General features: G+C 47.3%; 2 protein-coding genes across 2 annotated transcripts in view; both read left to right on the forward strand.

Annotated features, from left to right (window-relative positions):
- The window catches only part of LOC129707121 (uncharacterized), a 100595-nt gene extending 85141 nt beyond the window's left edge, over window positions 1-15454 (forward strand). The window contains exons 23-28 of the mRNA XM_055651911.1: window positions 5908-6068; window positions 6963-7136; window positions 9625-9766; window positions 9862-10049; window positions 12342-12483; window positions 13716-15454. Coding sequence (XP_055507886.1) covers window positions 5908-6068; window positions 6963-7136; window positions 9625-9766; window positions 9862-10049; window positions 12342-12483; window positions 13716-13894 — 986 coding nt within the window. The 3' untranslated portion in view covers window positions 13895-15454. The remainder of the gene's footprint in view (window positions 1-5907; window positions 6069-6962; window positions 7137-9624; window positions 9767-9861; window positions 10050-12341; window positions 12484-13715) is intronic.
- The window catches only part of LOC129707123 (cytochrome P450 2K1-like), a 72904-nt gene extending 47749 nt beyond the window's left edge, over window positions 1-25155 (forward strand). Inside the window, exons 2-4 of the mRNA XM_055651912.1 lie at window positions 21678-22533; window positions 23808-23949; window positions 25061-25155. Of these exons, the coding sequence (XP_055507887.1) occupies window positions 22330-22533; window positions 23808-23949; window positions 25061-25155 (441 nt within the window). The 5' untranslated portion in view covers window positions 21678-22329. The remainder of the gene's footprint in view (window positions 1-21677; window positions 22534-23807; window positions 23950-25060) is intronic.
- Window positions 25156-25686: the final 531 nt, after the last annotated feature.

The following is a 25686-nucleotide window of genomic DNA, read 5'->3' on the forward strand; positions in this document are numbered from 1 at the left end:
CTGCAAATGGTGGCTTGGGTGCATTGGCTTGAAGTTGAAAGGCACTATTTACTGCTAATGGTAGCATGAAGTTGAAAGGCACTACTTACTGCAAATGGCGGCTTGGGTGTGGCTTGGATGTGGCATGAAGTTGAAAGCCACTACTTACTGCAAATGGTGGCTTGGATGCTTTGGCTTGAAGTTAAAAGGCACTACTGTAAATGTACTTAATTCCTGTTTGCACTGTATATTGATTTTAGATAAAACGCTATCACTTACGGCTGTGATTTTTGGCCATCTTACTCAGTCCCCCTCCGCTGAGCAGATGCAGAGAATTCTTCCCATTAATTAAAAATAAGTGTTATTAGTTTTTTTTTAAATGTTGAGAATCTCTCTCCTGTCAATCACTCCATGAAAGCCACACCTTTTCCAGTAGGGGTGGTTATAAAACCCGGAAATGTGGGTGTGGCTCAGTATCTGCAAGATGGAGGAGGGAGAGGTCACGACTCGCTGCCTTTAATGGCTTTGCACCCTACTTCAAATGGTATGAAACTGCACTTGAATTTGGTGGCCTTGCACCCTGCTAGAAGTGGTAAGAAACTGCACTTGAATTTGGTGGCCTTGCACCCTGCTAGAAGTGGTAAGAGACTGCAATTGAATTTGGTGGCCTTATACCCTGCTTGAAATAGAACTTCAAGGATTAGCCGTGAGTCAACAACCAGCCCACCAGCCGTCAGTGAGTGAGTTGCCAGCACAACAGGCTTGATTGACAGACGCCAACCCAAGAATCCATTTGGCGCACAATTTCCATACTAGCCCTCTGGAAACCAGTCCCTTCAGCCCATAACACCCATACTAGCACTCCAGAAAGCCCCCCCCCCCCCCCTGCCAACTGGCCACCAACATTAGAATTGTTGGAGAGGTGGAATATTGCGTTGGATGACAAGCCCTCCCGTGTGATGCTGGGACCCAACGGGTCCCACTTAGTCTAGTATATATTATAAACTAGACCAATTGCAGACCCGTTGGGTCTGTTCCCCCAATGTGCGGTTGTGGGGGGGTGGGGGAGGCGGCATGCAGCGTCACACACTAACTACCCCCCCCCCCACCAGCACTCACGCTAATTGCCCCCCTTGAATATTAATATTATTAATTTGCTCCTTTTACCCCATAACCCCCCTGTCTACGGGCGCATAGCCCCCAACTTGCAGTCACAGCTAGAGGGGAGGGGGGGGGGGCAGAGAGAGAAGGGGCAGAGACACAGAGAGAAACAGAGACACAGAAATAGGGGCAAGAGGGATAAGGGGTGGAGAGAGACATAGAAACAGAGAGAGAGAGAAACGAGACCGGAGAGACCGAGAAACAGTGAATCAGAGCCAGAGCAACATTTAAAAACAGTGAAACAGGAAACAGTGAAACAGAGAGGAAGGGGTGGAGAGGGGAGAGCAGGAAGGGGGGGAGAGGGGGGGGGAGGAGAGCGCTGGGAGGGTGGGGGGGGGACCCCAGAGAAGACAGAGAGCCAGAGGACCAGGGAGGGGGCGAGACGAGGGAGAGGGGGGGACAGGGGGGGGAGGGGGGGGGGGAGAGAGAGGGGAGAGGAGAGAACAGAAGGGGGAGAGACATAGAAACGAGGGGGGGGGGGGGGATAGACGGGGATGAGAGGGGGGGAGAGGAAAAGGGGGGGGGGGGGGGGAGTCAGCCAGTCAGCCACAATGAGAAGGGGGGGGAGAAACCCTGGAGAGAGGGGGGGGGGAGTAGACAGGCCCAGCCGCTGGGGGGGGGGAACACAGGGGGGGAGAATGACAGGGGGGAGGATCCATTCGTGGGGGGGAGGGGGGGGGATTAGGGGGGGGTGGGGAGGAAGAGGGGGGGGGGAAAGAGGAGGGAGGAACGGGGGGGATGTGAGAGGGGGGGCCATAAGAGAGAGGGGGGGGAGGAGAGAGGGGGGGGGGGCTGGACAGCCCCAACATTGTGAACATTTTTCTTTTTCCGCAGGGGAGGGGGGTGGGGGGAGAGCGGGGGGGGGGACACAGGGGGGGGGGGGGGGGGGGGTGGGGGGGGGGATACAGAGGGGGGATCAATCTCAATACAGAAAACACATAGGGGGGGGCTGTGCGCAGAATTCATCACAATGGATGTCCCTTTCCTCAAATTATGAGACCAAAACTGGCACAAAACACAAAACATACATGGGTCATCACCATAGCCCAATACAATTGCTAGAACCGTTGTTGTGGGGGGGTGAAGTGCCACATTCCATTGCTTTCTTCCACTGGGGGCTGACAATGCACCCAGTGTACAAGGACACACAGGTGGGAGGGGGGGGAGCAGAACAAGCGGAATTTTGTAGGCAGGGATGGGAACAGGAGGGGTGAGGGGGAACCATAGATATATAGACATTTTCAAAAGGCATTTAGCAATCGGTGGGGGGAGGGGGGGGGCCCCTTCGACCATTCATTGGCTGTCAGGCTGATCAGCTCCACTATCGTTACGGAGGGGGGGGTTCCTGGGGGGGGGGGGGGGGGGGGGGGGGGGCAATCTTTAAGTGCGGGTAGCGGAGGGAGGGGGGGGTCGCAGGGGGTGGGGGGGGGGGAGGGAGGGCTGGGGAGAGCTATTCCGTGGTCATCCTTCCGCTCCAGACCACCGCTCATCTGGCCAGCATATGACAGATCGTCCGCGCCGGCCAACCTGGGGGTCACAGGGTGACCTACACTGCGGGGTGGGGGGGGCGAGGGGAGGGGGGGGGGTCAGAGGGGGGGGGGGCCAGAGACACAGGAGAACGGGGGGGGAGGGTGTGTTCTCACCAAGGCCTGTGCAACTGCAAAATAGCCTCAAGAGCAACTTACAGTCACCTCCTGCCGTGACCACATTTATGCCCATTCGCTTTCTTCACTGCCTGTTGTAGGGGCGTTGAGAGGAGAAGAGGGAGGGTGGGGGGGGGGGGGGGCCCGCACCGGAGGGGAGGGGACAGTGGGTGTAGTCAGAGAGGAGAGGAGAGGGGGGCAGGAGAGGGAGAGGGGGGGGAGGAGGGGGGTAGAGTTTTTTTGGTACGTGTGTGAACTGAGGAGGGGGGGGGGGTTTTTTAGTTGAGGCAGGAGAGTTCCAGGTGGCTGTGGAGAAGAGATGAGGGGGGGAGAGAGAGAGGAGTGGGCGCGGGAGAGAGAGGGCAGAGGGAGAGGAGGGGGGGAGGAGAGAGGGAGAGAAGAGAGAGAGAGGAGGGGGGGAGAGCGAGGGGGTGGAGAAGAGAGAGAGGGGGGGGAAAGAGAGAAGAGAGAGGGGGAGACGGAGGAGAGAGAGGGGGGGAGAGAGGGGGGGGGAGAGAGCAGAGAGAAGGGGGGATGAGAGAGGAGGGGAAAGAGAGAGAAGGGGCGGAGAGAAAGAGAGGTGGTGGAGGGAGAGAGGGCGGAGGGAGAGCGAGGGGAAGGAGGAGAGAGGAGACGGAGGAGAGAGATGAGGGGGGGGGCGAGAGAGGGGAGGGGGAGGAGAGAGAGGGGCGGGGGGGCGGGAGGGAGGATGAGAGAGAGACGGAGGGAGGAGATTGGGGAGAGAGAGTGCCTTTTTTACTTCAACCCAAACCCAAAACAACCATTTGCAGGCAGAGCTTTTTTACTTGAAACTAACTATATTTTCATTTTCAAACCAAATTAAGGGTACTCACAATGCTGTAGACATTTGTTCAGTGTCATTCAGAGTTCAGAGTGACAGAGACTAATTGACAGAGCTCCATCTTGCAGACTATTTGAGTTGACATGTGTTCAGTGTTATTCACAGCTCAGACAAACGTGACCCTCTGCCTTCCTCCAGCTTGCAGACACTGATTGAGGCACACCATTTCCTGGTTTTATAGTCCCTCCCTCCCCCCTGCTGCCAGCGGGGGCAGCAGAGAGAATGGGGAATTTTGTAAAAACATTAATATCTCTGTAATTTCTCATCGACTGGAAAAATCCTCGGCACACATGCGGTGGAGGGGGGCTCTGAGCAAGGTGGCCAAAAAAAAAGGCCGTAGATGGCGGCGTTCTCACGGAAATCGCAGCACAGATCGCCAAAACCGGTCAAGAAACAGACTTTTAGTAATATAGATAGCTGGGGTCCCAGCATTGAGCCTTGCAGCAACACACTATCACTGCCTGCCATTCTGAAAAGGACCCGTTAATTCCTAATCTTTGCTTCCTGTCTGCCAACCAGTTCTCTATCCATGCCAATACCCTACCCCCAACACCATGTGCTCTAATTTTGCACACTAAGATCTTGTGTGGGACCTTGCCAAAGGCATTTTGAAAGTCCAGATGAACCACATCCACTGGCTCTTCTGTATCCATTCTATTTGTTACATCCTCAAAAAATTCCAGAAGATTAGTCAAGCATGATTTCCCCTTCATAAATCCATGCTGACTTTTACCAATCCCGTCATTGCTTTCCAAATGCGCTGCTATGTCATCTTTAATAATCGACTCAATCATCTTCCCCACTACCGATGTCAGGCTAACTGGTCTATAATTCCCTGTTTTTTCTCTCTCTCTCCTTTCTTAGAAATTGGGGTTACATTAGCTACCCTCCAGTCCACAGGAACTGATCCAGAGTCGAGAGAACATTGGGAAATGATCACCATTGCATCCACGATTTCTAGAGCCACCTCCTTGGGTTGTAGACTATCAGGCCCTGGAGATTTATCTGCCTTCAGTCCCAACAGGTTATTGAACACCATTTCCTGACTAATGTGGATTTCCTTCAGTTCCTCCCTCCCACTAGATCCTCGGTTCCCTGGTATTTCTGGGAGACTGTTTGTGTCTTCCTTAGTGAAGACAGAACCAAAATACTTCTTTAACTGGTCTGCCATATCCTTGTTTCCTGTTATAAATTCACCCGTTTCTGACTAAGGGACCTACATTCGTCTTTGCTAATCTTTTCCTCTTCACATATCTATAGAAAATTTTACCCTCAGTTTTTATATTCTCCGCAAGCTTTTTCTAATGTTCTAATTTCCCCCCTCTTAATTAACCCCTTAGCTCTTCTCTGTTGAATTCTAAATTTTCCCAGTCCCCCGATTTTTATTAGTTATTTATGTTATGACATCGGATGGAAGCTGCATACCAAATCTCGCTGCGCTTATGTGCAATGACAATACAATACAATTTATTTGTTATCATTTGAAACGTATCATATCAAACGAAATTTGGTTTCTGCAGTCATACACACAAGAAAAAGAACCAAGCCACAACACAATTTACACAAACATCCATCACAGTGAATCTCCTCCCCACAGTGATGGAAGGCAAAGTCTTATCTCTTAATATATATCAATAAAATATATTATAAATTGCTGCTCCCTCTGGCCAATGTACAGTATATGCTTCTCCCTTGATTTTAACACTATTCCTAATTTTCCTCATTAGCCATGGTTGAGCCGCCTTCCCTGTTTTATTTATACATCAGACAGGGATGAACAATTGTTGTAATTCATCCTTGCAATCTTAAAATCCATATTTATCATCAACCCACTTTTTTGTTGCTCCTCAACTGAGGAAAGAGTTAAATGTTTACTACATTCAAGAGTGTGGAGTTGTACATCAACTGGACTGGGAATGGATGGCAAATTTCTTCTTTGAAGGGCATCAGTGACCAGATTAACAACAATCGCCATTCCAGGAAAAAAAACAACATAGCCAAACAAAGTGAGTTTTGTGGTTGGATAAGATTTTGCTGTTAATCTTTGCACAATTCGGCAGCAAAGCCCACGTTGACTCAACCTCCCACTTTAGTCTGACTGTTTGCGGAACTAGCTGATTGCTTCATTAACAATATCATGTAAAACTTGCCACTGAAGTAAAGAGCCAGACCTCAATAAAAAGAGACTGATCAGGGTATCACGTAAATATCAATTGGAGTACACTGTTGACACTAACTTGTGAACGATATGTATTTCTGCAGGCCAAGAATTTAATCCAACCATCAAGTTAAACATTGCTGTGGCCAATATAATCTGCGCAATAATTTTTGGTGACAGATTTGATTATGATGATGAAAAGTTCATTAGTTTGGTGAAGAGAGTGAATGAAAGTGTGCAACTTGGTGGATCTCTGATGGTGCAGGTAAATCTCATTTTACTCTGAGATTGCAAATACAGGCTGATTTACGCAATAAGTGACTTACGTAAACTCGCACTTACGTAAGCAATTCTTTAAGCTCTTAGCTTTATTTCCGAGTTCTGTGTCTCGGTAGCAGTGCACTAAGCACTAATGCCGTCGCATGTGGCTGTTTCTGCCAGCCAGCCAGCCAGCTGTTCTCCTGGATGCTCCCTCGTGATCTCCACCCCAGAGCTCCCCCCGCCCCCCCCCCCCCCCCCCCCCCCCCCTCCCCCCTCCCCCCCCCCCCCCCCGTGGTCTGCAGCTTGGAGCTGCCATCGGGACTCCTCGTCGGAGCTCTACCTGTGGTCTCTGCGGAAGAGCTCCACCCGTGGCCTCCCCGTTGGAGGTCCACATGTGGTCTCCGCCTCGGAGCTCTCCACATGGGGTCTGCGTCGGAGCTCTCAGATGGTCTCATTATTGAATAGTAAATTTACCCATGCTCAGTAGCTCTTGTTTCCGACTTAAGTAACATCTGAACTGTACGAGAGTCCCCGCAATGTACAAATATTGATTTCTCTCATTTCAAGTAATCCTTGCATTCCTCTCTCCATCCCTCCCCCATCCTGATCATCCTGCTAGTTTTATTGTTCATATATCCTCGTTATCACCTCATCCTTAGCCCGCAATGGACCATTGTGGCCATCAGTGCCGACTCTGATCTTTTCTGTTCCTTTTCATAACTCTAGTTTCCCTCTCAGCCTGAAGAAGGGTCTCGACCCGAAGCGTCACCTATTACTATTCTCTAGAGATGCTGCCGGACCCACTGAGTTACTCCAGCCTTTTGTGTCTATCTTTGGTGTTCAGTATTGCCTAGCAATTGCTTGTTGTGCTGTTAATACTAATAATTGTATTTTATAGCTTTACAATGCATTTCCCATTCTGGGATTTCTTCCTGGTTCTCACAAGAAAATGTTCCAACATGAAGGATTAATTACTGGATTCATCAAAAAGATTATGAATGAAAATGATCAGAAACTAGATGCAAATGACCCAAGGAGCTTTATTGATGCCTTCTTGTTAAAACAGCGGCAGGTATGCACTGTATGCCTCCCCTTGCATGAGCCCAGCTTCAAATAAACTGTGACTATTCAACTATGCTTAACTGTGATGCTACTACAGTCAAACACACACTGCAACTGGCTTAGTCGAACATAAAACATATTGGTAGTGGATGTAGCTCAAGTGCATGCTTTGCATGGATGAGGCCATAGGTTCAATCCCTGGCATCTCCACACAATGGCACAGTTGGTAGAGCCGCTGTCTCACAATGCCAGGGAACCTGGTTTTCTGACCTTGAGTGCTGTCTGTGTGGACCTTGCACGTTCTCCCACTGACCACATGGATTTCCTCCGGGTGCTCCAGTTTCCTCCCACATCTTAAAATGCCTGGCTTTATAGGTTAATTGGCCTCTGTAAAATTGCTTCCCCTGTGTAGAGAGTGGATGGGAAATTGAGGTAAAATAAGCAGGGGAATCGAGAACCAGAGGCACAGGTTTATGGTGAGTGGAGAAAGATTTAATTGGAACCAGAGAGGAAACTTTTTTACACAAAATGTCGCGGGTGTATGGAAGGAGCTGCCGGAGGAGGTAGTCGAGGAAGGTACCGTCCCAAATTTTAAGAAGCATTTTGACAGGTGCATGGATAGGAAAGGTTCAGAGGCATATGGACCAAACCCAGGCACGTGGATCCAGTGTAGATGGGACATGTTGGTCGGTGTGACCATGTTGGATTGAGGGGCCAGTTTCCATGCCGTATGACTTTACAACTTTATAACTAGTGTGAGGTCAGTTTCAAGGAGATGTGTGGACAAGTTTTTTACACGGGGGGCGGTGGGGACCTGGACCCTGCTGCCTTGGATGATGGTGAAGGAGCATACAAGAGAGGGAATCAAGAGGCTTTTAGATAGGCACATGGATATGTAAGGAATGGAGGGATATGCATCACATGCAGGGAGAGGAAATTTGTTTAACTTGGCATCATGTTCGACATAGGACCAGTTTCTGTGCTGTAGTGTAAACTAAATATCCAAACCAATTATGAATTTTAATAAATACTAGACCAAGTGCAGACCCGTTGGGTCTGTTCCCCCAACGTGTGGTTGTGGGGGGGGGGGGGGGGGGGGGGGGGGGGGGGGAGGCGGCACGCAGCGTCACACACACTAACTATCCCCCCCCCCCCTCGCACACGCTAATTACGCCCTTGATATATTAATATTAATTTGCTCCTTTTACCCCATAATCACCATATCTACTGACGCATAGCCCCCAACTTGCAGTCACATCTAGGGGGGGGGGGGGGAGAGGGAGGGCAGGGGTAGAGAGTAGAGAGTGAGGGCAGAGAGAGAAGGGGAGAGACAGAGAGAGAAACAGAGACACAGAGAGAGGGGCAAGCGGGATAGGGGGTGGAGAGGATAAGAGGGAGGGTGGGAGAGGGGGGAAAGGGGGGGGGAGGAGGAGAGAGAGGGGGAGAGAGAGGGGGCGCCTGAGAGGGGGGGTGAGGAGGGGAGCAGGGAGGGAGGGTGGAGGGAAGAGGGTGGGGGTTGTGGAGGGGAGGGGGTTTAGGGGAGGGAGGGAGGAGGGGGGTGGAGGGGAGGAGGGGAGTGAGGAGGGAAAGAGAGGGTGTGCTGAGAGGGGAAGGGGGGTAGAGGAGAGGAGGGGGGAGGAGAGCGGGGGGAGAAAGGAGGGGGGGAGAAAGGAGAGGGGGGGGAGAGGAGGAGGGGGGGAAGAGGAGGGGGGGAGAGGAGAAAGGGGTAGGGAGAGGAAAGAGGGGGAGAACCTAAAAAACATTTTAGAACCAAAAAAAGACACATTCTGCAAGCATTGTAGAACCAAAATAAACACTTTTTGCAAACATTTTAGAACCAATAAATACTTTTTGCAAACATTTTAGAACCAATAGACACATTCTGCAAGCGTTTTAAAACCACTAAGGACACTTACATTTGAGTAGACATGTGTTCAGTGTTATTCACAGCTCAAAGAAACGTGACACTCTGCCTTCCTCCAGCTTGCAGACACTGATTGAGGCACACCACTTCCTGGTTTATAGTCTCTCCCCCCTGCCGCCAGCAGGGGCAGCAGAGAGAATGGGGAATTTTAAAAATCATTAATCTGTCATTTTTCATCGACGGGAAACCTCCTCGGCACATATATGGCGGAGGGGGGCTCTGAGCAAGATGGCCAAAAATGACGGTCGTAGGTGGCGGCGTTCTCTCGGAAATCGCAGCACAGGTGTCCAAAACCGGTCAAGAACAGACTTTTAGTAATATAGACCATAAATCTATATACATCGGTACATTTATTTACTTGTAAAATTAAAGATAATAAAATAACATTTAAAAATTATACTTGACACAAAACATTTTTTAATATTTAAGCTTTGACGAAGATCGGTTTCTACAATCCAAAATAGTCTGCAATCAGAATCTTGCCGTATCCCAAACAGTTGGGCGAGAGGGCTTCTGGTGTGTCCTCCTCGTTCTAACCCAATTTCTGGGTCTTTGTTCTGTTAATCTATTGCAGGAGTCGGGTAATCCAAACACATATTTCCATGAAAACAACCTGTTATTCACGGCATCCAACCTGTTTGGTGCTGGGATGGAGACGACTTCAACCACACTTCGTTGGGCCATGCTGCTGATGATGAAGTACCCCTACATACAGGGTAAGGAGCGGTCTGATTGATTACTGTGCGTCCCGTGTGTGAATCCCAACTCTAGCCCTGCTGCCCAGTGCTTTAACGATGCCCTTGGTTTCCAGAGAAAGTTCACGAGGAAATCATCAGTATCATTGGGTCAGAACGGTCGCCCAGAGCTGAAGATCGGACGAATTTGCCCTACACCAATGCGGTGATCCATGAAGTCCAGAGATTTGGCAACATTGCACCAATGAACCTCCTGCATTCAACAACAGCGGATGTAAACTTTAAAGGATATTTCATCCCAAAGGTAAATAAGGGAAGTGGGTGGCTCATTGGTTCCTGATATTTGGAAATTTACTTCAGGGAGGGAGCAAGTGGGTTGTTGATGTCTTATGCTCATAAATTTATTTGTGCAATTTTAGATAACATAGCTTCTGGTATATTGTGTGCTTTTGGAAGGGAATTGGTGGAGTGGCATTGAGAGGGTGGCCACCGTGCTGCCCTAGTTGCTGTAATGTTATGTGTTATATGATTCAAAGGGTTGGATCATGAGGAGTTATTCCCAACTACCATGTGCATTGCCACACAGCGGTTAATGTACAGGATTAATAGCAGCAGTGTGTGTTGTCTCCTGTGACATTGGTACAATCTGCAACGGAGCTGAAGAATAATTAAAAATAAGTGATTACATTGGAATAAAAGATAGTTCAGGGAATGTGGACGCTGAGATACTGGGTCACTTAAAGACACACCTAGTTCACTGATGCCCATAATTAATTTACTTTAGAGATACAGCATGGAGAGAGGCCCTTCGGCCCATCAAGTCCATACCAACCATTGATCACCCGTTCACACAAGTTCTATGTTATCTCACTTTCACGTGCACTCCCGACACACTGGGAGTCTTCTTCTTCTTCGTCTTCTTCTTCTTCTTCTTCTTCTTCTTGCGAATGAAAGATAAACCAAAGGAATAGTTAGATCTCAAGCCGGGTGTTGAGCAGCCAAGAAGAAGAAACTGTGCCTTTCCAAGGGAAATAAATTGTATTGTATTGTATTGTATTGTATTGTATTGTATTGTATTCAAATTTATTGTCATTGTCTCAATTTGAGACAACAAAATGAATTTCCCTTACAGGCAGTATCATAAAAAAAATCATAAAAAATAAATAAATAATAAATAAATAATAAAACATATTAAAAATAAAATTGAAATTGAATTTAAAAAAAAGCACAAACACAGAAAGTCCACGACACAACATAACATAAATGGCACCAAGGTGAGGATGGCACCATAGTCCAGCCAGCCTCCCCTCCGTGTTCATCCGTGGCCGGGGCCTTCCGAGCACCCGCAGTCGCCGCCTCGGGTGGCCCGATGTTCAGCCCTCACGCCGGTGGCTGGTGGAACGCCGACGCCGAACCCCGACGGTGAGCATCCTCCTCCTCAGCGGCCCGGACCTCCTGATCAGCCGCCTCCCGCTGCCGGAGTCTGCAGCTCCTAAGTCCACAGGCCGAGCCGGGCAGAGTCACAGGACCCCGCGCTCTCCATCAGCGCCGCCCGCGTTGGGAGCTCCGCAAACCGCAGCTCCAGGATGTCGGTGCAGCAGGTCCAGCACTCCGGGCTCCAGACGGCGACCCCCGGTAAGGCATCGCCAGCCCCGCGATGTTCCAGCGCTGTCCCGCCGCTGCTGGAGTTCCTGGTCGATCCCAGCACGATCCCGGCAGTAAAGGCCGCGCCAATCCAGGTAGGTAGGCCGCCCTGGTGGGGATGGGGGGGGGGGGGGAGGGGGCGAGGACGCGACTCGAATAATAGTCGCGTCCTCACCAGGAAGCGGCTGAAGGACGGTATCCCCCGCACCGTGCCCTCTTCCCCCACATAAAAACACAAAAAAAACACAAAAAAACACTTTTTCGTAACTAAATAAACAAAAAAACAAAAAGATACCACACCAGCGCCACCGGAAGTACAATACGACCTGAAACATCACTTATCCATGTTTCCATAGATGCTGCCTGACCTGCTAAGTTACTCCTGTACTTTGTATTTTTATCTACTAGTGTGTTGATCTGGTCTTACCCTGGATAAACGGGATAAATTGCTGTTTATCCCGGGTACGACCAGATCAACGCAATAGTAGATAAAAATACAAAGTACACACAATAGTGGTTGACTCCTCACTACCTCCTTAGGTCAGGGGCATGGGCAATACCACCTGATCCTGCTGCAATGCCCACGTCCTGGAACAAATAAATGGAAAATAAATGTGGTTAAAAATTCCTAGGTGTGTCTCTGGAACTTTACCTGCCAAAGTTAGACACTGAGCCACTTCATGAGATATTCGTGCAAGCTCGAACAAAGACATAAGTTTGAAGAACCATCTTTAAAATGAGTGATGGGAAGAGAGACAGAGGTTTTAGGATATAATTCCAGAGGTTAATGTCACTGAGGGTGAAGATGCTGGCAGAGTGATGGAAATTGGAGATGTGTAAGGGGTAGAAGAGTGGAAATGCTGCCAAGATTGTTAATTCCCCTTCAGTGGACGTATTTTCAGCAATGCATTTCAAACAGAATAACAACAGCGATTGTAAATTATATTTTCAGGACACTCCCGTGATCCCCTTACTGACCTCGGTGCTTTTCGATAAAACTCAGTGGGAAAACCCGAGAGCCTTTAACCCTTCCAACTTTCTGGATGCTGATGGGAAGTTTGTGAAGAGAGATGCTTTTGCTCCTTTCTCCATGGGTAAGATGTTTCTCCATTCTTGGACATCTTTGGTTTTATTGTCATTCCTCCCAGGCAGAACAATTACATTTCTACTCGTAGCAGCACAACTGAATATTTAAACACAGCATTCTGCAAGTGATATAATTTAAAAAAAGTTTGGTATATATATACATGTGTGTGTGTGTGTGTGTGTGTGTGTGTGTGTGTGTTTTGTATATATATCCACCCACACATACATGTACCTGTCCAAGTGTCTTTTCAATGTTGTAATAGTACTTGCTTCAACTACCTCCTCTGGTAGCTTGTTCCATCTACCCACCACCCTCTGAGTGAAAACGTTGCAAGGGCAGAAAGGTGTGTATGGGACTGAGAAGGGGAGTTAAAATGGCTCTTATTGGTCTTGCTTTACCATGAAAAAAATATTACTGTTAATTATTTTGGAGTGAATGTTATTCGAGGGCAGCACGGTGTCTCCACTTGTAGAGCTGCTGCCTCCCAGCGCCAGAGAGCCGGGTTCAATCCTCACTTTGGTTGCCGTCTGCGTGGAGTTTACATGTTCTCTCTTTGACTGCTTGTGATTTTTACGGGTGCTCTGGTTTCCTCCCACATCCCAAAGACATGTGGGTTTGTACATTAATTTCCCCTAGTGTGTAATGGAGTGGTTGTGATAACATAAAGCTGGTGTGAACATGCGATTTATGGTCAGCGTAGACTCGGTGGGCCTAAGGGCCTATTTCATGCTGAATATTGGGTTGACTGGGCTTGGATTCACTGGAATTTAGAAGGATGAGAGGGGATCTTATAGAGACATATAACATTCTTAAAGGATCGGACAGGCTAAATGCAGGAAAAATGTACCCGATGGAGGTGTCCAGAAATATGGGTCACAGTTTAAGAATAAGGGGTAGGCCATTTAAGACAAAGATGAAGAAAAACTCTTTCACCCAGAAAGTTGTGAATCTGTGGCATTCTCTGCCACAGAAGGCAGTGGAGGCCAATTCACTTGATGTGTTCAAGGGAGAGTAAGATCTAGCTCTTAGGGCTAATGGAATCCGGGGATATGGAGCAAAAGCATGAATGGGGTACTGATTTTAGATGATCAGCCATGATCCTATTGAATGGCAGTCCTGGCTCGAAGGGCCGAATGGCCTACTCCTGCACCTATTTTTCTATGTTTCTATATTTTGATGGATGAATTAATCAAACTTTGGATCTAGTGGAGCAACGTTGACATGTTTGTGCCTTTGCAGGACGCAGGGCCTGTGCTGGAGAAGCCCTGGCCAGGGTGGAGCTCTTCCTGTTCTTTACCATTCTGATACAGAAGTTCCGGTTTCAAGTCCCCCCGAATGTGAACAATCTGGAGCTTGTGTCCGGTGTGGGCTTCACATCATCCCCAAAATACCAAAACGTGTGTGCTGTGCGTCGCTGATGTCACACATCCTTTGACAGAATAAACATTTTTGGCAAGAGAAATCTGTGAGAAAACATCTTTATGTGGCAATTGTTTTTCTTTGGAATATGGTACCGTATATCCATCTGTCTTCAAATGCATCTTACAGCGCCCTCCATAATCTTTCGGACAAAGACCCATTATTCATTTATTTGCCTCTGTACTCCACAATTTGAGATTTGTAATAGAAAAAAATCACATGTGGTTAAAGTGCACATTGTCAGATTTTAATAAAGGCCATTTTTATACATTTTGGTTTCACTATTTAGAAATTACATCAGTGTTTATACATAGTCTCCCCATTTCAGGGCATCATTATGTTTGGGACACAGCAATGTGATGCAAATGAAAGGAGTCGTGTTTAGTACTTTGTTGCATATCCTTTGCATGCAATGACTGCTTGATGTCTGCAATTCATGGACATCATCAACTGCTGGGTGCCTTCTCTGGTGATGCTCTGACAGGCCTCAATTACAGCCACCTTTAGCTTATGCTTGTTTTGGGGGCTAGTCCCCTTCAGTTTTCTCGTCAGCATATAAAAGGTATGCTCAATTGGGTTCAGATCAGGTGATTGACTTGGCCACTCAAGAATTGACCATTTTTAGCTTTGAAAAACTCATTTGTTGCTTTAGCGGTATGTTTAGGATCATTGTCTTGCTGGAAAATGAACCGCCGGCCAATTAGTATTGTTGCATTTGAACTTGAGCAGATGGGATGTATCTGTACACTTCAGAATTCATTATGGTACTATCATCAGCTGTAGTATCATCAATGAAGATCAGTGAGCCAGTACCTTCAGCATCCAAACATGCCCAGGCCATAACACCCCCACAAAGTGTTTCACAGGTGAGGTGGTATGCTTTGGACTTTGGGGAGTTCCTTCTCTCCTCCATACTTTGAACTTGCCATCACTCCGATATGTTAATCTTTGTCTCATCTGTCCACAAGACGCTTTTAAAGAACTCCATTTGCTATTTTAAGTACTTCTTGGTAAACTAACCTGGCCATCCTATTTTTCTGGCTAACCAGTGGTTTGCATCTCGCAGTGTAGCCTCTGTATTTCTGTTCATTAAGTGTTCTGTGGACAGTAGTCATTGACAAACCCACACCTGACTCCTGAAGAGTGTTTCTGAGGTGTTGGACAGGTTTTTGGGGAATTTCTTTGTTATAGAAAGAATTCTTCTGACATCAGCTGTGGAGGTCTTCCTTGGCCTGCCAGTCCCTTTGCGATTAGTAAGCTCACGAGTGCCCTCTTTCTTCTTAATGATGTTCCAGTTGATTTTGGTAAGCCTAAGGTTTGGCTGATGTCTCTTAACAGTTTTATTCTTGTTTGTCAGTCTCATAATGGCTTATTTGACTTTCATTGGCACACCTTTGGTTCTCATGTTGATAAACAGCAATAAAGGTTTCCAAAGGTGATAGAAAGACTGGAGGAAAGACTAGGTGCTGAGAGCTCTCTTATACTTGCATTAAGGACGCATTTAAACACTCCTGAAGAATTCCAAATACCTGTGAAGCCATATGTCCCAATCATTATGATCCCCTGAAATGGGGGGGGGGGGGGGGGGGGGGGGGGACACAATGTATAAAAACAGCTGTAATTTCTACATGGTGAAACCAAAATGTATAAAAATACCCCTTAATAAAATCTGACAATGTGCACTTTAACCACATGTGATTTTTTTCTATTACAAATCTCAAATTGTGGTGCACAGAGGGAAATAAATATATGATGGGTCTTTGTCCGAAACATTATGGAGGGCACCGTAAATACCACCATTATATCTGATAAACTTCATAATTTATAGAAGCAGAATTATGCCATTCGGCCCATCACTTCTACTCCGCCATTCAATCATAGCTGATGTGCTCCACCAGCATCACTGTCAACTTCCTTGAGTTTCCTGGCATCATGTCATCATGGTAAATACAGATGAGAAATGGTAATTTAATACCTCAATATAAATGGGTCAATATAATACTTCAATATAAAAGGGAGAGGGGGTAGAGAGGGTTCTTCCCACCACCTCACCCTCCCCTTTTGCAAAACTAAATCGTATCTGAATTAGTTTAGTTTGGAGATGCAGCGTGGAAACAGGCCCTTCAGCCCACTGAGGCTGCCGTGACCAGCAACCCCCAAACACTCGCTCTATCCTACACACAAGTGACAATTTAGAATGTTTACCAAAGTCAATTAATCTACAAACCTGCATGTCATTGGAATTGGGGAGGAAGAAAGTGTAGAAAGAAACTGCAGATGCTGGTTTACATCGAAGATAGACACAAAATGTTGGAGTAACTCAGCGGGTCAGGTAGCATCTCTGAAGAAAATAAATCTGGAGAATAGAAATGCTGCCTAACCTGCTGAGTTACACCAGCACTTTGTGTCTTTTTTTGTAAACCACCACCTGCAGTTGTTAACATTGTTTTTAAATTGTGTCCAGTGTTTTATGTTTGTATATTATGCACCAATGGAGTGGCAATAACAATTTTGTTTTATGCAGTGCTTACAATGACAAATAAAGGCATTTCATTTCATTTCAGTTCCTTGTTCTATACGAGGAGATGTTTCTCCCTTCCTTGCCTTTGCATATGAATTCCCTTTACTATATCTCTCCCTCTCCCATCCTCTCTGTAAGCTGAAATTAACCAGTTCTCTCTTCTTCCCCAGCTGTGGAGAAGGAGTTAGAATCCTGCTCGCCACTCCACATATGATGCCTGACCTGTGGAGCATTTCCAGCATTTTCTACATTTACTTAATGACCAAAGATCCTCTGAAAGACTTAGGATTCAAAGATTTCCTGGATATTCAATCCGTAAAGGTAGTTGTGAGGGTAGGCAGTGAGAAACAGTCAGAACACTTTTCCCAAGGTGGAATTGTTAAGAACCAGAACGCATAGTTTTAGGTGAGATAGGCAAAGTTTAACGGATAATATGTGGAGAAAGTTGTTTACACAGAGAATGGTGGGTGCCTGGAACGTGCTGGACAGGGTCATTGTGGGCCGATGGCCCTGATCCTAAGCTCCACTGCTTTAGAAAGGAACTGCAGATGTTCGTTTATATAGATAGACACAAAGTGCTGTAGTAGCTCAGCGGGTCAGGCAGCATCACTGGAGAAAATGTGTGGGCGGTGAACGGGGAAGGACCCTTCTGTACTGTTCTACATTATAAGCCAGGGGCCTCCAATATTTTCAACATGAGGCCCACATTATATATTTGCACATTTTTGTGGGCCATAGGAAAAAATAAAGACAATAGACAATAGATGCAGGAGTTGGCCCTTCAGCCCTTCGAGCCAGCTCCGCCATTCATTGTGATCATGGCTGATTATCCGCAATCAGTACCCCCTTCCTGCCTTCTGCCCATATCCCTTGACTCTGCTATCTTTTAGAGCTCTACCGAAAGCATCCAGAGAATTGACCTCTACTGCCTTCTGAGGCAGAGAATTCCACAGATTCCCAACCCTCTGTGTAAAAAAGTTTTTCCTCATCTCTGTTCTAATAGCTTACTTCTTATTCTTAAACTGTGACTCTTGGTTCTGGACTCCCAAACATCGGGAACATGTTTCCTGCCTCTGGCGTGTCCAAACCGTTAATAATCTTATATGTTTCAACAAGATATCCTCTCATCCTAAATTCCATAGTATACAAGCCCAGCAGCTCCATTCTATCAACATATGACAGTCCCGCCATCTCGGGAATTAACCTTGTGAACCTACGCTGCATTCCCTCAATAGCAAGTATGTCCTTCCTCAAATTTGGAGACCAAAACTGCACACTATAGGGTGATTTCACGAAAGGTCACTGGAGCGTAGATCCGCACCCACGTGACCAAAAATCTCAAGTGGAGGACATGCTAGACATCCAGTACATGTTAGTGGATGGGAAAACACGCACTTTCCCACCCGTTAAAAGCATAGAAAACGGCCAGGTTTTGATCTGCAATTTATCGTGCCAGTCGGGGTGACCATGAGGCACAGCGACCTAGATTTACAGTGAAAAAAAAAGATAGAAACTAAGGTAAATTAAAGAGGGAGCTGAAGCTGCCAATCCAGCGGAAGTGAACAGTGGACATTTGCCGTGGAGATTTAAAGGTCCAAAATATCGGGAATTATCGCGTTTGCTCGCTGAATTTCATCAAAAGTAAGGCATTATTGACTAAAATGCTAAAGCTGTGTTGTCTTTGGTTTGGAAATGCTAAAGCTGTGTTGCCTAATTAAAGTTGCCTTGCCTAATTAAAGTTGCCTTGCCTAATTGAAAAGTTGGTTTGAGAATGCTAAAGTTGCCTTGCCTATTTGAAAAGTTGGTTTGAGAATGCTAATATTGCCTTGCCATCTATATAATTAAAAGTCTAATCTTGACCACTTCCTGTTTGCGCTCTATATTGATTTTAGGAAAAGTACTACCACGGACGGCTGTGATGTTTGGCCATCTTACTCAGCGTCCCCCTCCGCTCACCAGGCGCCAAGGATTTTTTCCCATCAATGAAAAATAAAAGAGTTATTAGTGTTTCAAAAAATGTTGAGATACTCTCTCCTGTCAATCATGCCATGAAGGCCACGCCCCTTCTGGTGGGAGGGGGGAGGGACTATAAAACCCAGAAGTTTGGGCGTGCCTCAGTCTCTGCAAGTTGGAGGAGGGAACGGTCATGACTTGCTGTCTTTAGTGGCCTTGCACCCTGCTTGAAATGGTATGAAACCGCACTTGAATTTGGTGGCTTTGCACCCTGTTTGAAGTGGTAAGAAACGGTGGCCTTGCACCCTGCTTGAAATGGAATTTCAAGGAATAGCCGTGTCAACTGCCAACCCACCAGCCGTGAGTGAGTGAGCTGCCAGCACAACAGGCTTGAATGACTGAGCTGCCAATCCAAGAATGCATTCGGCCCACAATATCCATACTAGCCCTCTGGAAACCAGTCCTTTCAGCCCACAACATCCAGAAAGCGCCCGCCCCAACTTAGTCTAGTATATTACTAAAACTCTAATTTTGTTTTTTGGATGTCTGCGTGTGAGTGAGATCCTGAAATTACGCCAAAATGGTACAAGATAGCACAACAATATTTCCACCACATTACTCACAATTGTTCTGTGGTGTGTTTTCATTAGGTTTCGTTCAGATTGATGTTGTATTTAACAAGTTATTCACATTTTTAACTTTCCAAAATCCAGTTTGAGAAAGAATGCCGAACACTGCAGTGGCAGTTACGGCTATGACACTTTACTCACAACGGACTTTACTCACAATTGTCCTGTGGTCTGGTGTATCAACTTTCGTTCAGATTGATGTTATATTTTACAAGTTATTCACATTTTCAACATTACAAAACCCACTTTGAGAAAAATGTCTTGAAGTTGCAGTGGCAGTTACAGCTATGACGTCACAATCTCATTTACATAAACTGCTCCACTGTTACAATGTTAACAATGACAGGACTGCCAGTGCAATGAGAGATTTGTTACATTATTGTAAAGAGATGGAGGTAGTGGGGGAGGTGATGAGGAGAGGATTGTTGTTTAATGTACTTTATACAGTTAGAGTGAGAGGAGGGGGGGTAGGGTCCGGAGAGGGGTTATGGAAGGAGGGAGTGACTGAGGATAGGGGAAAGGAGAGGGAGGGAGAGATGAGGGTGGGATTGGGGAAAGGACAAGAGGGGAAAGAGGATGGAGGGTGAAGAGGAGGGGGTGGAGTGCTGGGGGTGAGGGGAAATGAGCCATGCCTGCGCAGTTGGGGATTCTGGGTGAATGATCGAATTTTGCTTTGGGGAATGGGTTGCGTTGGGGGAACTGGTGAGTGGTGCAAACGGGTTGCATTGGGGTAACGGGTGAGTGGTGGAATATTGCGTTTGGGGGAATGGGGCCCAATGGGTCCCACTTGGTCCAGTCAATAATCTCCTATCCTCCTCCCTTCCCCGTCATCCCCCAGCACTTCCTACCCCTTCTCTTCACCCTCCCTCTCCTCTCCCCCTATCCCATCCCTCACTCTCCCTCCTCACCTCCGCACTGCTCACCTCTCCCTCTATCCCCCACTCCCTGCCTCCCCCACTACCCCCCCCCCCTCCCACCCCCCCCCCCCCCCCCCCCCCCCCCCCCCACCACTCCCTCCCTCCCTACCCCCTCCCCAGGATCTCGATATAAACCACCACCGGCCCCGGTTTCACCAACAAGTCGGTGATGAAGTTGTACTTGAGATGGGGGCTGTCGGGGGGGACAGGCTCAGCGGTCAGGGGGAGGGGAGTGGAAGGCAGAGGCTGCGGCCTAATCCTTGCCCCGGGTCCCGCTCCTCTCCCTCCCTGTGGGCCCGGAGCAGCGGCGCTGCCCCCAGACCAAGCCCCAGCAACGCGGTCATTTCAAATCCTGCACGCGTGGATACCGGGTTCACCGTATCACCTTCACTGAACATTTTATGCTTTATTTCTCGAATTATTATTGATAAATTACCTTGAATATCAAACCGACCAGCTTCAAATGATGAGGTCTTTGAATTTCAAACCGATGAGCTTCAAATGATGACGTCGCAATGGATCGACTTGCAGGCGGAGGGCAAATTGCTATTGCAACACGCAGGGCAAGTGCAATTGGATTTGAGGAAGGCAAGGGGAGTGCTGGAAATTTACGTTCAGGAATGGCTTGAGTTGGTGGACCACGCCTCCCGTGGGTGCCACGGGTAGGGAACGGGTGCGTTGGGATAGGGGGAGGTGAGGAGGGGAGATGGGTTATGGAGGGAGGGAGTGACTGACGGTAGGGGAAAAGGGAGGGAGTTGGAGAGGGGAAAGAAGAGGGAGGGTGAAGACGAGGGGGAGGGAGTAGCATGGTGGCGCAGTGATAGAGTTGCTGCGCCAGAGAACCGGGTAAAATCCCGACTATGGGTGCTGTCTGCACGGAGTTTGTGGCCCATGACGGCCTGGGTTTTCTTCGAGATCTTTGGTTTCCTCCTACACTCCAAAGATTTTTTGGTACTTGGTCTATGTATACCTACCAATATACATACCCTAATATGTGTAGGCTCGTGTTAATGTGCGGGGATCGCTAGTCGATGCAGACTCGCTGATAGGCCTAGTTTGTGGCACATTGTCAAAAGCTTTCTAGCAAGCTATGTACACCATTTGCACTGCATTATCCTCATCAAATCTATGTTTAGTTTGTTTAATTTGGAGATATTGCGTGGAACAGGCCCAACGGCCTACCATGAGGGGCGGGGGTCGTCACTCATTGTGTATGCTAGTTCTATCCTGCACACTAAGGACAATTTATGGAAGCCTACACATCTGCACGTCTTTGGATCGCAGGAGGAAAGTGGAACACCCAGAGGAAACCCACGTGGTTAATATTAATATTATTAATTCCCTCCCTTTACCCCATCCCCCGACCTATCAACTCACCCATAGCCCCCAACTCGCAGGTGTGTGTGGGAGTGGTTAGTGTGTATGTGTGGCGCAGCAGGCCGCCCCCCCCCCCCCCCCTTCCTGCCCCCACAACCGCGCGTTGATTAGAAGGGTTTGGGTCCCACTGGTCTAGGCTTGGGCACATCATATTGCCACAATCCAATGGTCACAGTAGTGAGGGTGTCAGGGGTTATCGGGACTAGGCAGGTGAATGGGGTTGAAAGGGAAAGATAGATCAGCCATGGTTGAATGGCAGAGTAAACTTGATTGGCCAAATGGCCTAATTCTGCTCCTAGAACATGAATTTATGAGTGAACTAATAATTAAAAAAAAATAAAGGAAGGAATTAATTGTTTGTGGAATCTTGTTCCTCCTATTTAAGCTGTCTGAGAAGTATGGCCCAATCTTCAGCATCAAGCTTGGAACCATGAAGGCTGTGGTCCTGACCGGCTACGAGACCGTGAAGGATGCTCTCATCAACCATCCTGATGTGTTTGCAGGAAGAGCTCATATCCCAATATTTGATGACCTTGCCAAGAAGTATGGTAACTCTCATCTTCATTTACTCTCAAACCTTTGGTAATATTTGGTTGCATAGCTCTATGTCCACTGTTTTCCATCTAGATTTTGCCATTTAAAAGTGAGGTTCACCTTTAACATGGTTGTAATATTAGGTGTTAACTGCATTCAAGAGTGTGAAACAACGTCCTGCAGTAACTCAGTGGGCCAGGCAGCATCTCTGGAGAACATGGATAGGTGATGTTTTAGGGCAGGACAACTTGTCAAGAGTCTTTGATCTGTTAATCTATTGCAGGAGTCAGGTAACCCAAACACATATTTCCATGAAAAGAAAGGGATAAGAACGACATCCAACCTGTTTGCTGCTGGGATGGAATCGACTTCCTCCACACTTCGTTGGGCCATGCTGCTGCTGATGAAGTACCCCCACGTACAGGGTGAGGAGCGGTCTGATTGATTACTGTGTGTCGCGTGTGTGAATCCCAACTCTAGCCCTGCCGCCCAGTGCTTTAACGATGCCCTTGGTTTCCAGAGAAAGTTCACAAGGAATCATCAGTATCATTGGGTCAGAACGGTCGTCCGGAGCTGAAGATCGGAAGAGTTTGCCCTACACTAACGCGGTGATCCATGAAGTCCAGAGGTTTGGCAACGTTGTCCCAATGAACATCATGCATTCAACAACAGCGGACGTAAACTTTAAGGGATATTTCATCCCAAAGGTAGATAAGGGATGTGGGTGGCTCTTTGGCTCCTGATGTTTGGCTATTTGCTCCAGGGAGGGAGCAAGTGGATTGTTGATGTCTTAAACTAATAAGTTTTGTTGTGCAATTTTATATAACATAATAATAATAATAACTGGTGTGTTGTGTGCGTTTGGAAGGGAGTTGATGGTGACATCGAAAGGGTGGACAATTTGTAAGCTGGTGCAGCTTAAAGACTACAGTTCAACTGATAAAATGTAAGTAAGTTTTATTTATATAGCACGTTTTAAGTCAACTCGCATTGACACCAAAGCGCTTTACAAAAATTAAATAGTAAGTTCCATTACAAACCATAGAAAAAGGTTAAAAAAAATGAATAAAATGGACACAACACATTATAGAGTTCAACACAAACGTCCCCCCACAGCAGAATCAAAACTTTCCACTGTGGGGAAAGGCACCAGAAAGTTAAGTCCTCTTCCTCTGTGAAACACCTGAGGTCGGGGCCCATTTGTGGCCGTGCAGCCAGTCCGATGATTTTCAGGGCCCTCTTGCCGTGAAGATGGAACTTCGTCGTCGGGTGAAACATTCCTCAGCGGCTTGGAAAAGTCTGAAGCGGCTGCATCCCTCCCTGGAGACCGGGGCACTCGTAGTCCTCAGGCCGCACCGGCTGGAGCTCCGACCCCGGTGAACTCGATCCCTGGCTCTGCGTTGCACCAAATCCAGCGCCACCCGCGGCCAGACGCCCGCAGCCCCAGCTCCGCGATGTTGGGATCGACGGCCACAACGCTGCACGGCGACCCGGCAAGGCATCGCCGCTCCGTGTTGGTATCCCAGCGCTGCGCCACCACCGCCGAAGCTGTAGTCCCGGCCGGTCCCGACAGGAAACGCCGCTCCATTCTCGATGGTAGGCCGCGAGGACGGGGCGAAGAAGCAGCTTGGAGGGATGCTGCCTCTCCGACCAGGTAGGGGACTAAGAAATAAAGTTTCCCTCTTCCCCACCTCCACCCCCCACATAGAAGACCTCCACTAACATTTTTTAACAGGACGTAAAATAAAAAAAGGTGTAGAGACGGACTGCGGGCAGGCTGCCATACACAGACGGCGCCCACTCCCACACATCCGCCATCTCAGAGACACAGAAACACAGAGCCTACACCAGCATTCAGTCATGGCTGATCAATCTTTCCCTCTCAACCCCATTCTCATTCATTAATTCCCCTTCAGTGGACATATTTTCAGCAATGCTTTTCAAACAGAATAACAACAGCGATTGTAAATTATATTTTCAGGACACTCCCGTGATCCCCTTACTGACCTCGGTGCTTTTTGATAAAACTCAGTGGGAAAACCAGAGAGCCTTTAACCCTTCCAACTTTCTGGATGCTGATTGGAAGTTTGTGAAGAGAGATGCTTTTGCTCCTTTCTCCATGGGTAAGATGTTTCTCCATGTTTGCACTTTATTTCCCCTCTGCCCTTGGCCCAGTGGATGGAAGGAAATGCAATATTAAGGGCTAGTCATTTCGCTGAGTAAAACAAATATCTGTGGATGGTGGAAATAGAGTCATAGAATCATATAGTAATGAAGCCGGCCATGTGGCCCAACGTGTTCATTCTGACCACTGGGTTCCTGTTTGTGATTCAAGTGTTTTCAGCAACTCTGCTTCCACCAATCCCTCCCGCAGTGTCTTCCAACTCCTCACCACTCTTCACGTGAAAAAGGTCCCTCTGAGCTCTCTATCTCTCTTACTCCTTACCCTAAATCAATGCCCGCTCATCCCTTTGATCTTTGATGTAGAAGCATAGAATCAAAGAGCACAGAAACAAGCCATTTGGCCCAATTTGTCAATGCTAACCAAGTTGCCCAATCTAAGCTAATCCCCTTTGCCCACGATTGGCCCATATCCCATTAAACCTTTCCTTCCCAAACTGGAGATTTTGGTACTATAACTGTTGGGTTGTAAGATAATCCAAAACAGAACCCTTCACTTTGTGTGTGGCCTTATTCTGGCACTGGAGGAGGCCAAAGGTTGGTATGGGAATGGGAAGGGGAGTTAAACATTTGTTTAATGTGGCATTACCATAATAAGGATATTATGGCTACGTATTTAAATCCTATCACGATATCTGTGGAAATTGTGGTGCGGCACAGTGGCAAAGTAGTAGAGTTGCTGGTTTACAGCGCCAGAGTCCTGAGTTTGATCCTGACACAGGTACTGTCTGTGGAGCTTGTACGTTCTCTCTGTAACCGAGTAGGTTTCCACTAGGTGCTCCAAAGTGGAAGCTTTGGAGCACCTAGCTTCCCAAGCTAGGTGCTCCAAAGACGTCCCAAAGACGTGCTGTTTTGTAGTTTAATTGGCCCTCTGTAAATTCCCCCTAGTGCGTAGGGAGTGGATGAAAGTGGGATAATGTAGAACTGGTGTGAACAGGTGATCTATGGACGGCGTGGACTCAGTGGGCTGATGGACTTGTTTCCATGCTGCATCTTGCATTCAATCAATCAAACATTTTGCGGAGCAACGTTGACATGTTTGTGCCTTTGCAGGACGCAGGGCCTGTGCTGGAGAAACCCTGGCCAGGGTGGAGCTCTTCCTGTTCTTTACAACTCTGATACGGAAGCAATCAATGGTGTCTCCATGACTACTTCACATTTAATGCATCAAATATCATACTTTCATGATTGAACACTTACAGATGTACTTTTAATAAATTACTGATTGCGAACTATTTTATCTTAGTTCTTTTTTAATCAGAGCTGCTTATTTACTTCTTGTTCAACTTTGTATGCACACTTCCAATACCTTTAGGTGCGTTATGTTGTGTCTAATAATAACAGAAAACTATGGAAACACTTAGGAAGTCAAGCAGCCTCTGTGGAAAGAGAAACAGGATCAATGCTTTGAGTTGGAGACCCTGCAAATAGGACTGATCTTTGGCTTGAAAAGTTAACGGTACTTCTCTTTCCACAGATGCTGATTGACCTGCCGAGCGTGCACAAGGTTACAGGTTTCATTTTACTGCAGATCAAAGAACTTTGGTCCTGCGCTCTAGCATATAGTCAGTTATGTCAATAATTGGATTATTTCAGTAAACAGTTAATAATCAACCTAAAATCCTTGTCATTGAAATTAGGCATAATTGGAAGAACCAAATTGTCTCCTTCCGTGCTGC

Source organism: Leucoraja erinacea, chromosome 20, assembly GCF_028641065.1.
Source record: "Leucoraja erinacea ecotype New England chromosome 20, Leri_hhj_1, whole genome shotgun sequence".
Classification (NCBI taxonomy): Eukaryota; Metazoa; Chordata; class Chondrichthyes; order Rajiformes; family Rajidae; genus Leucoraja; species Leucoraja erinaceus.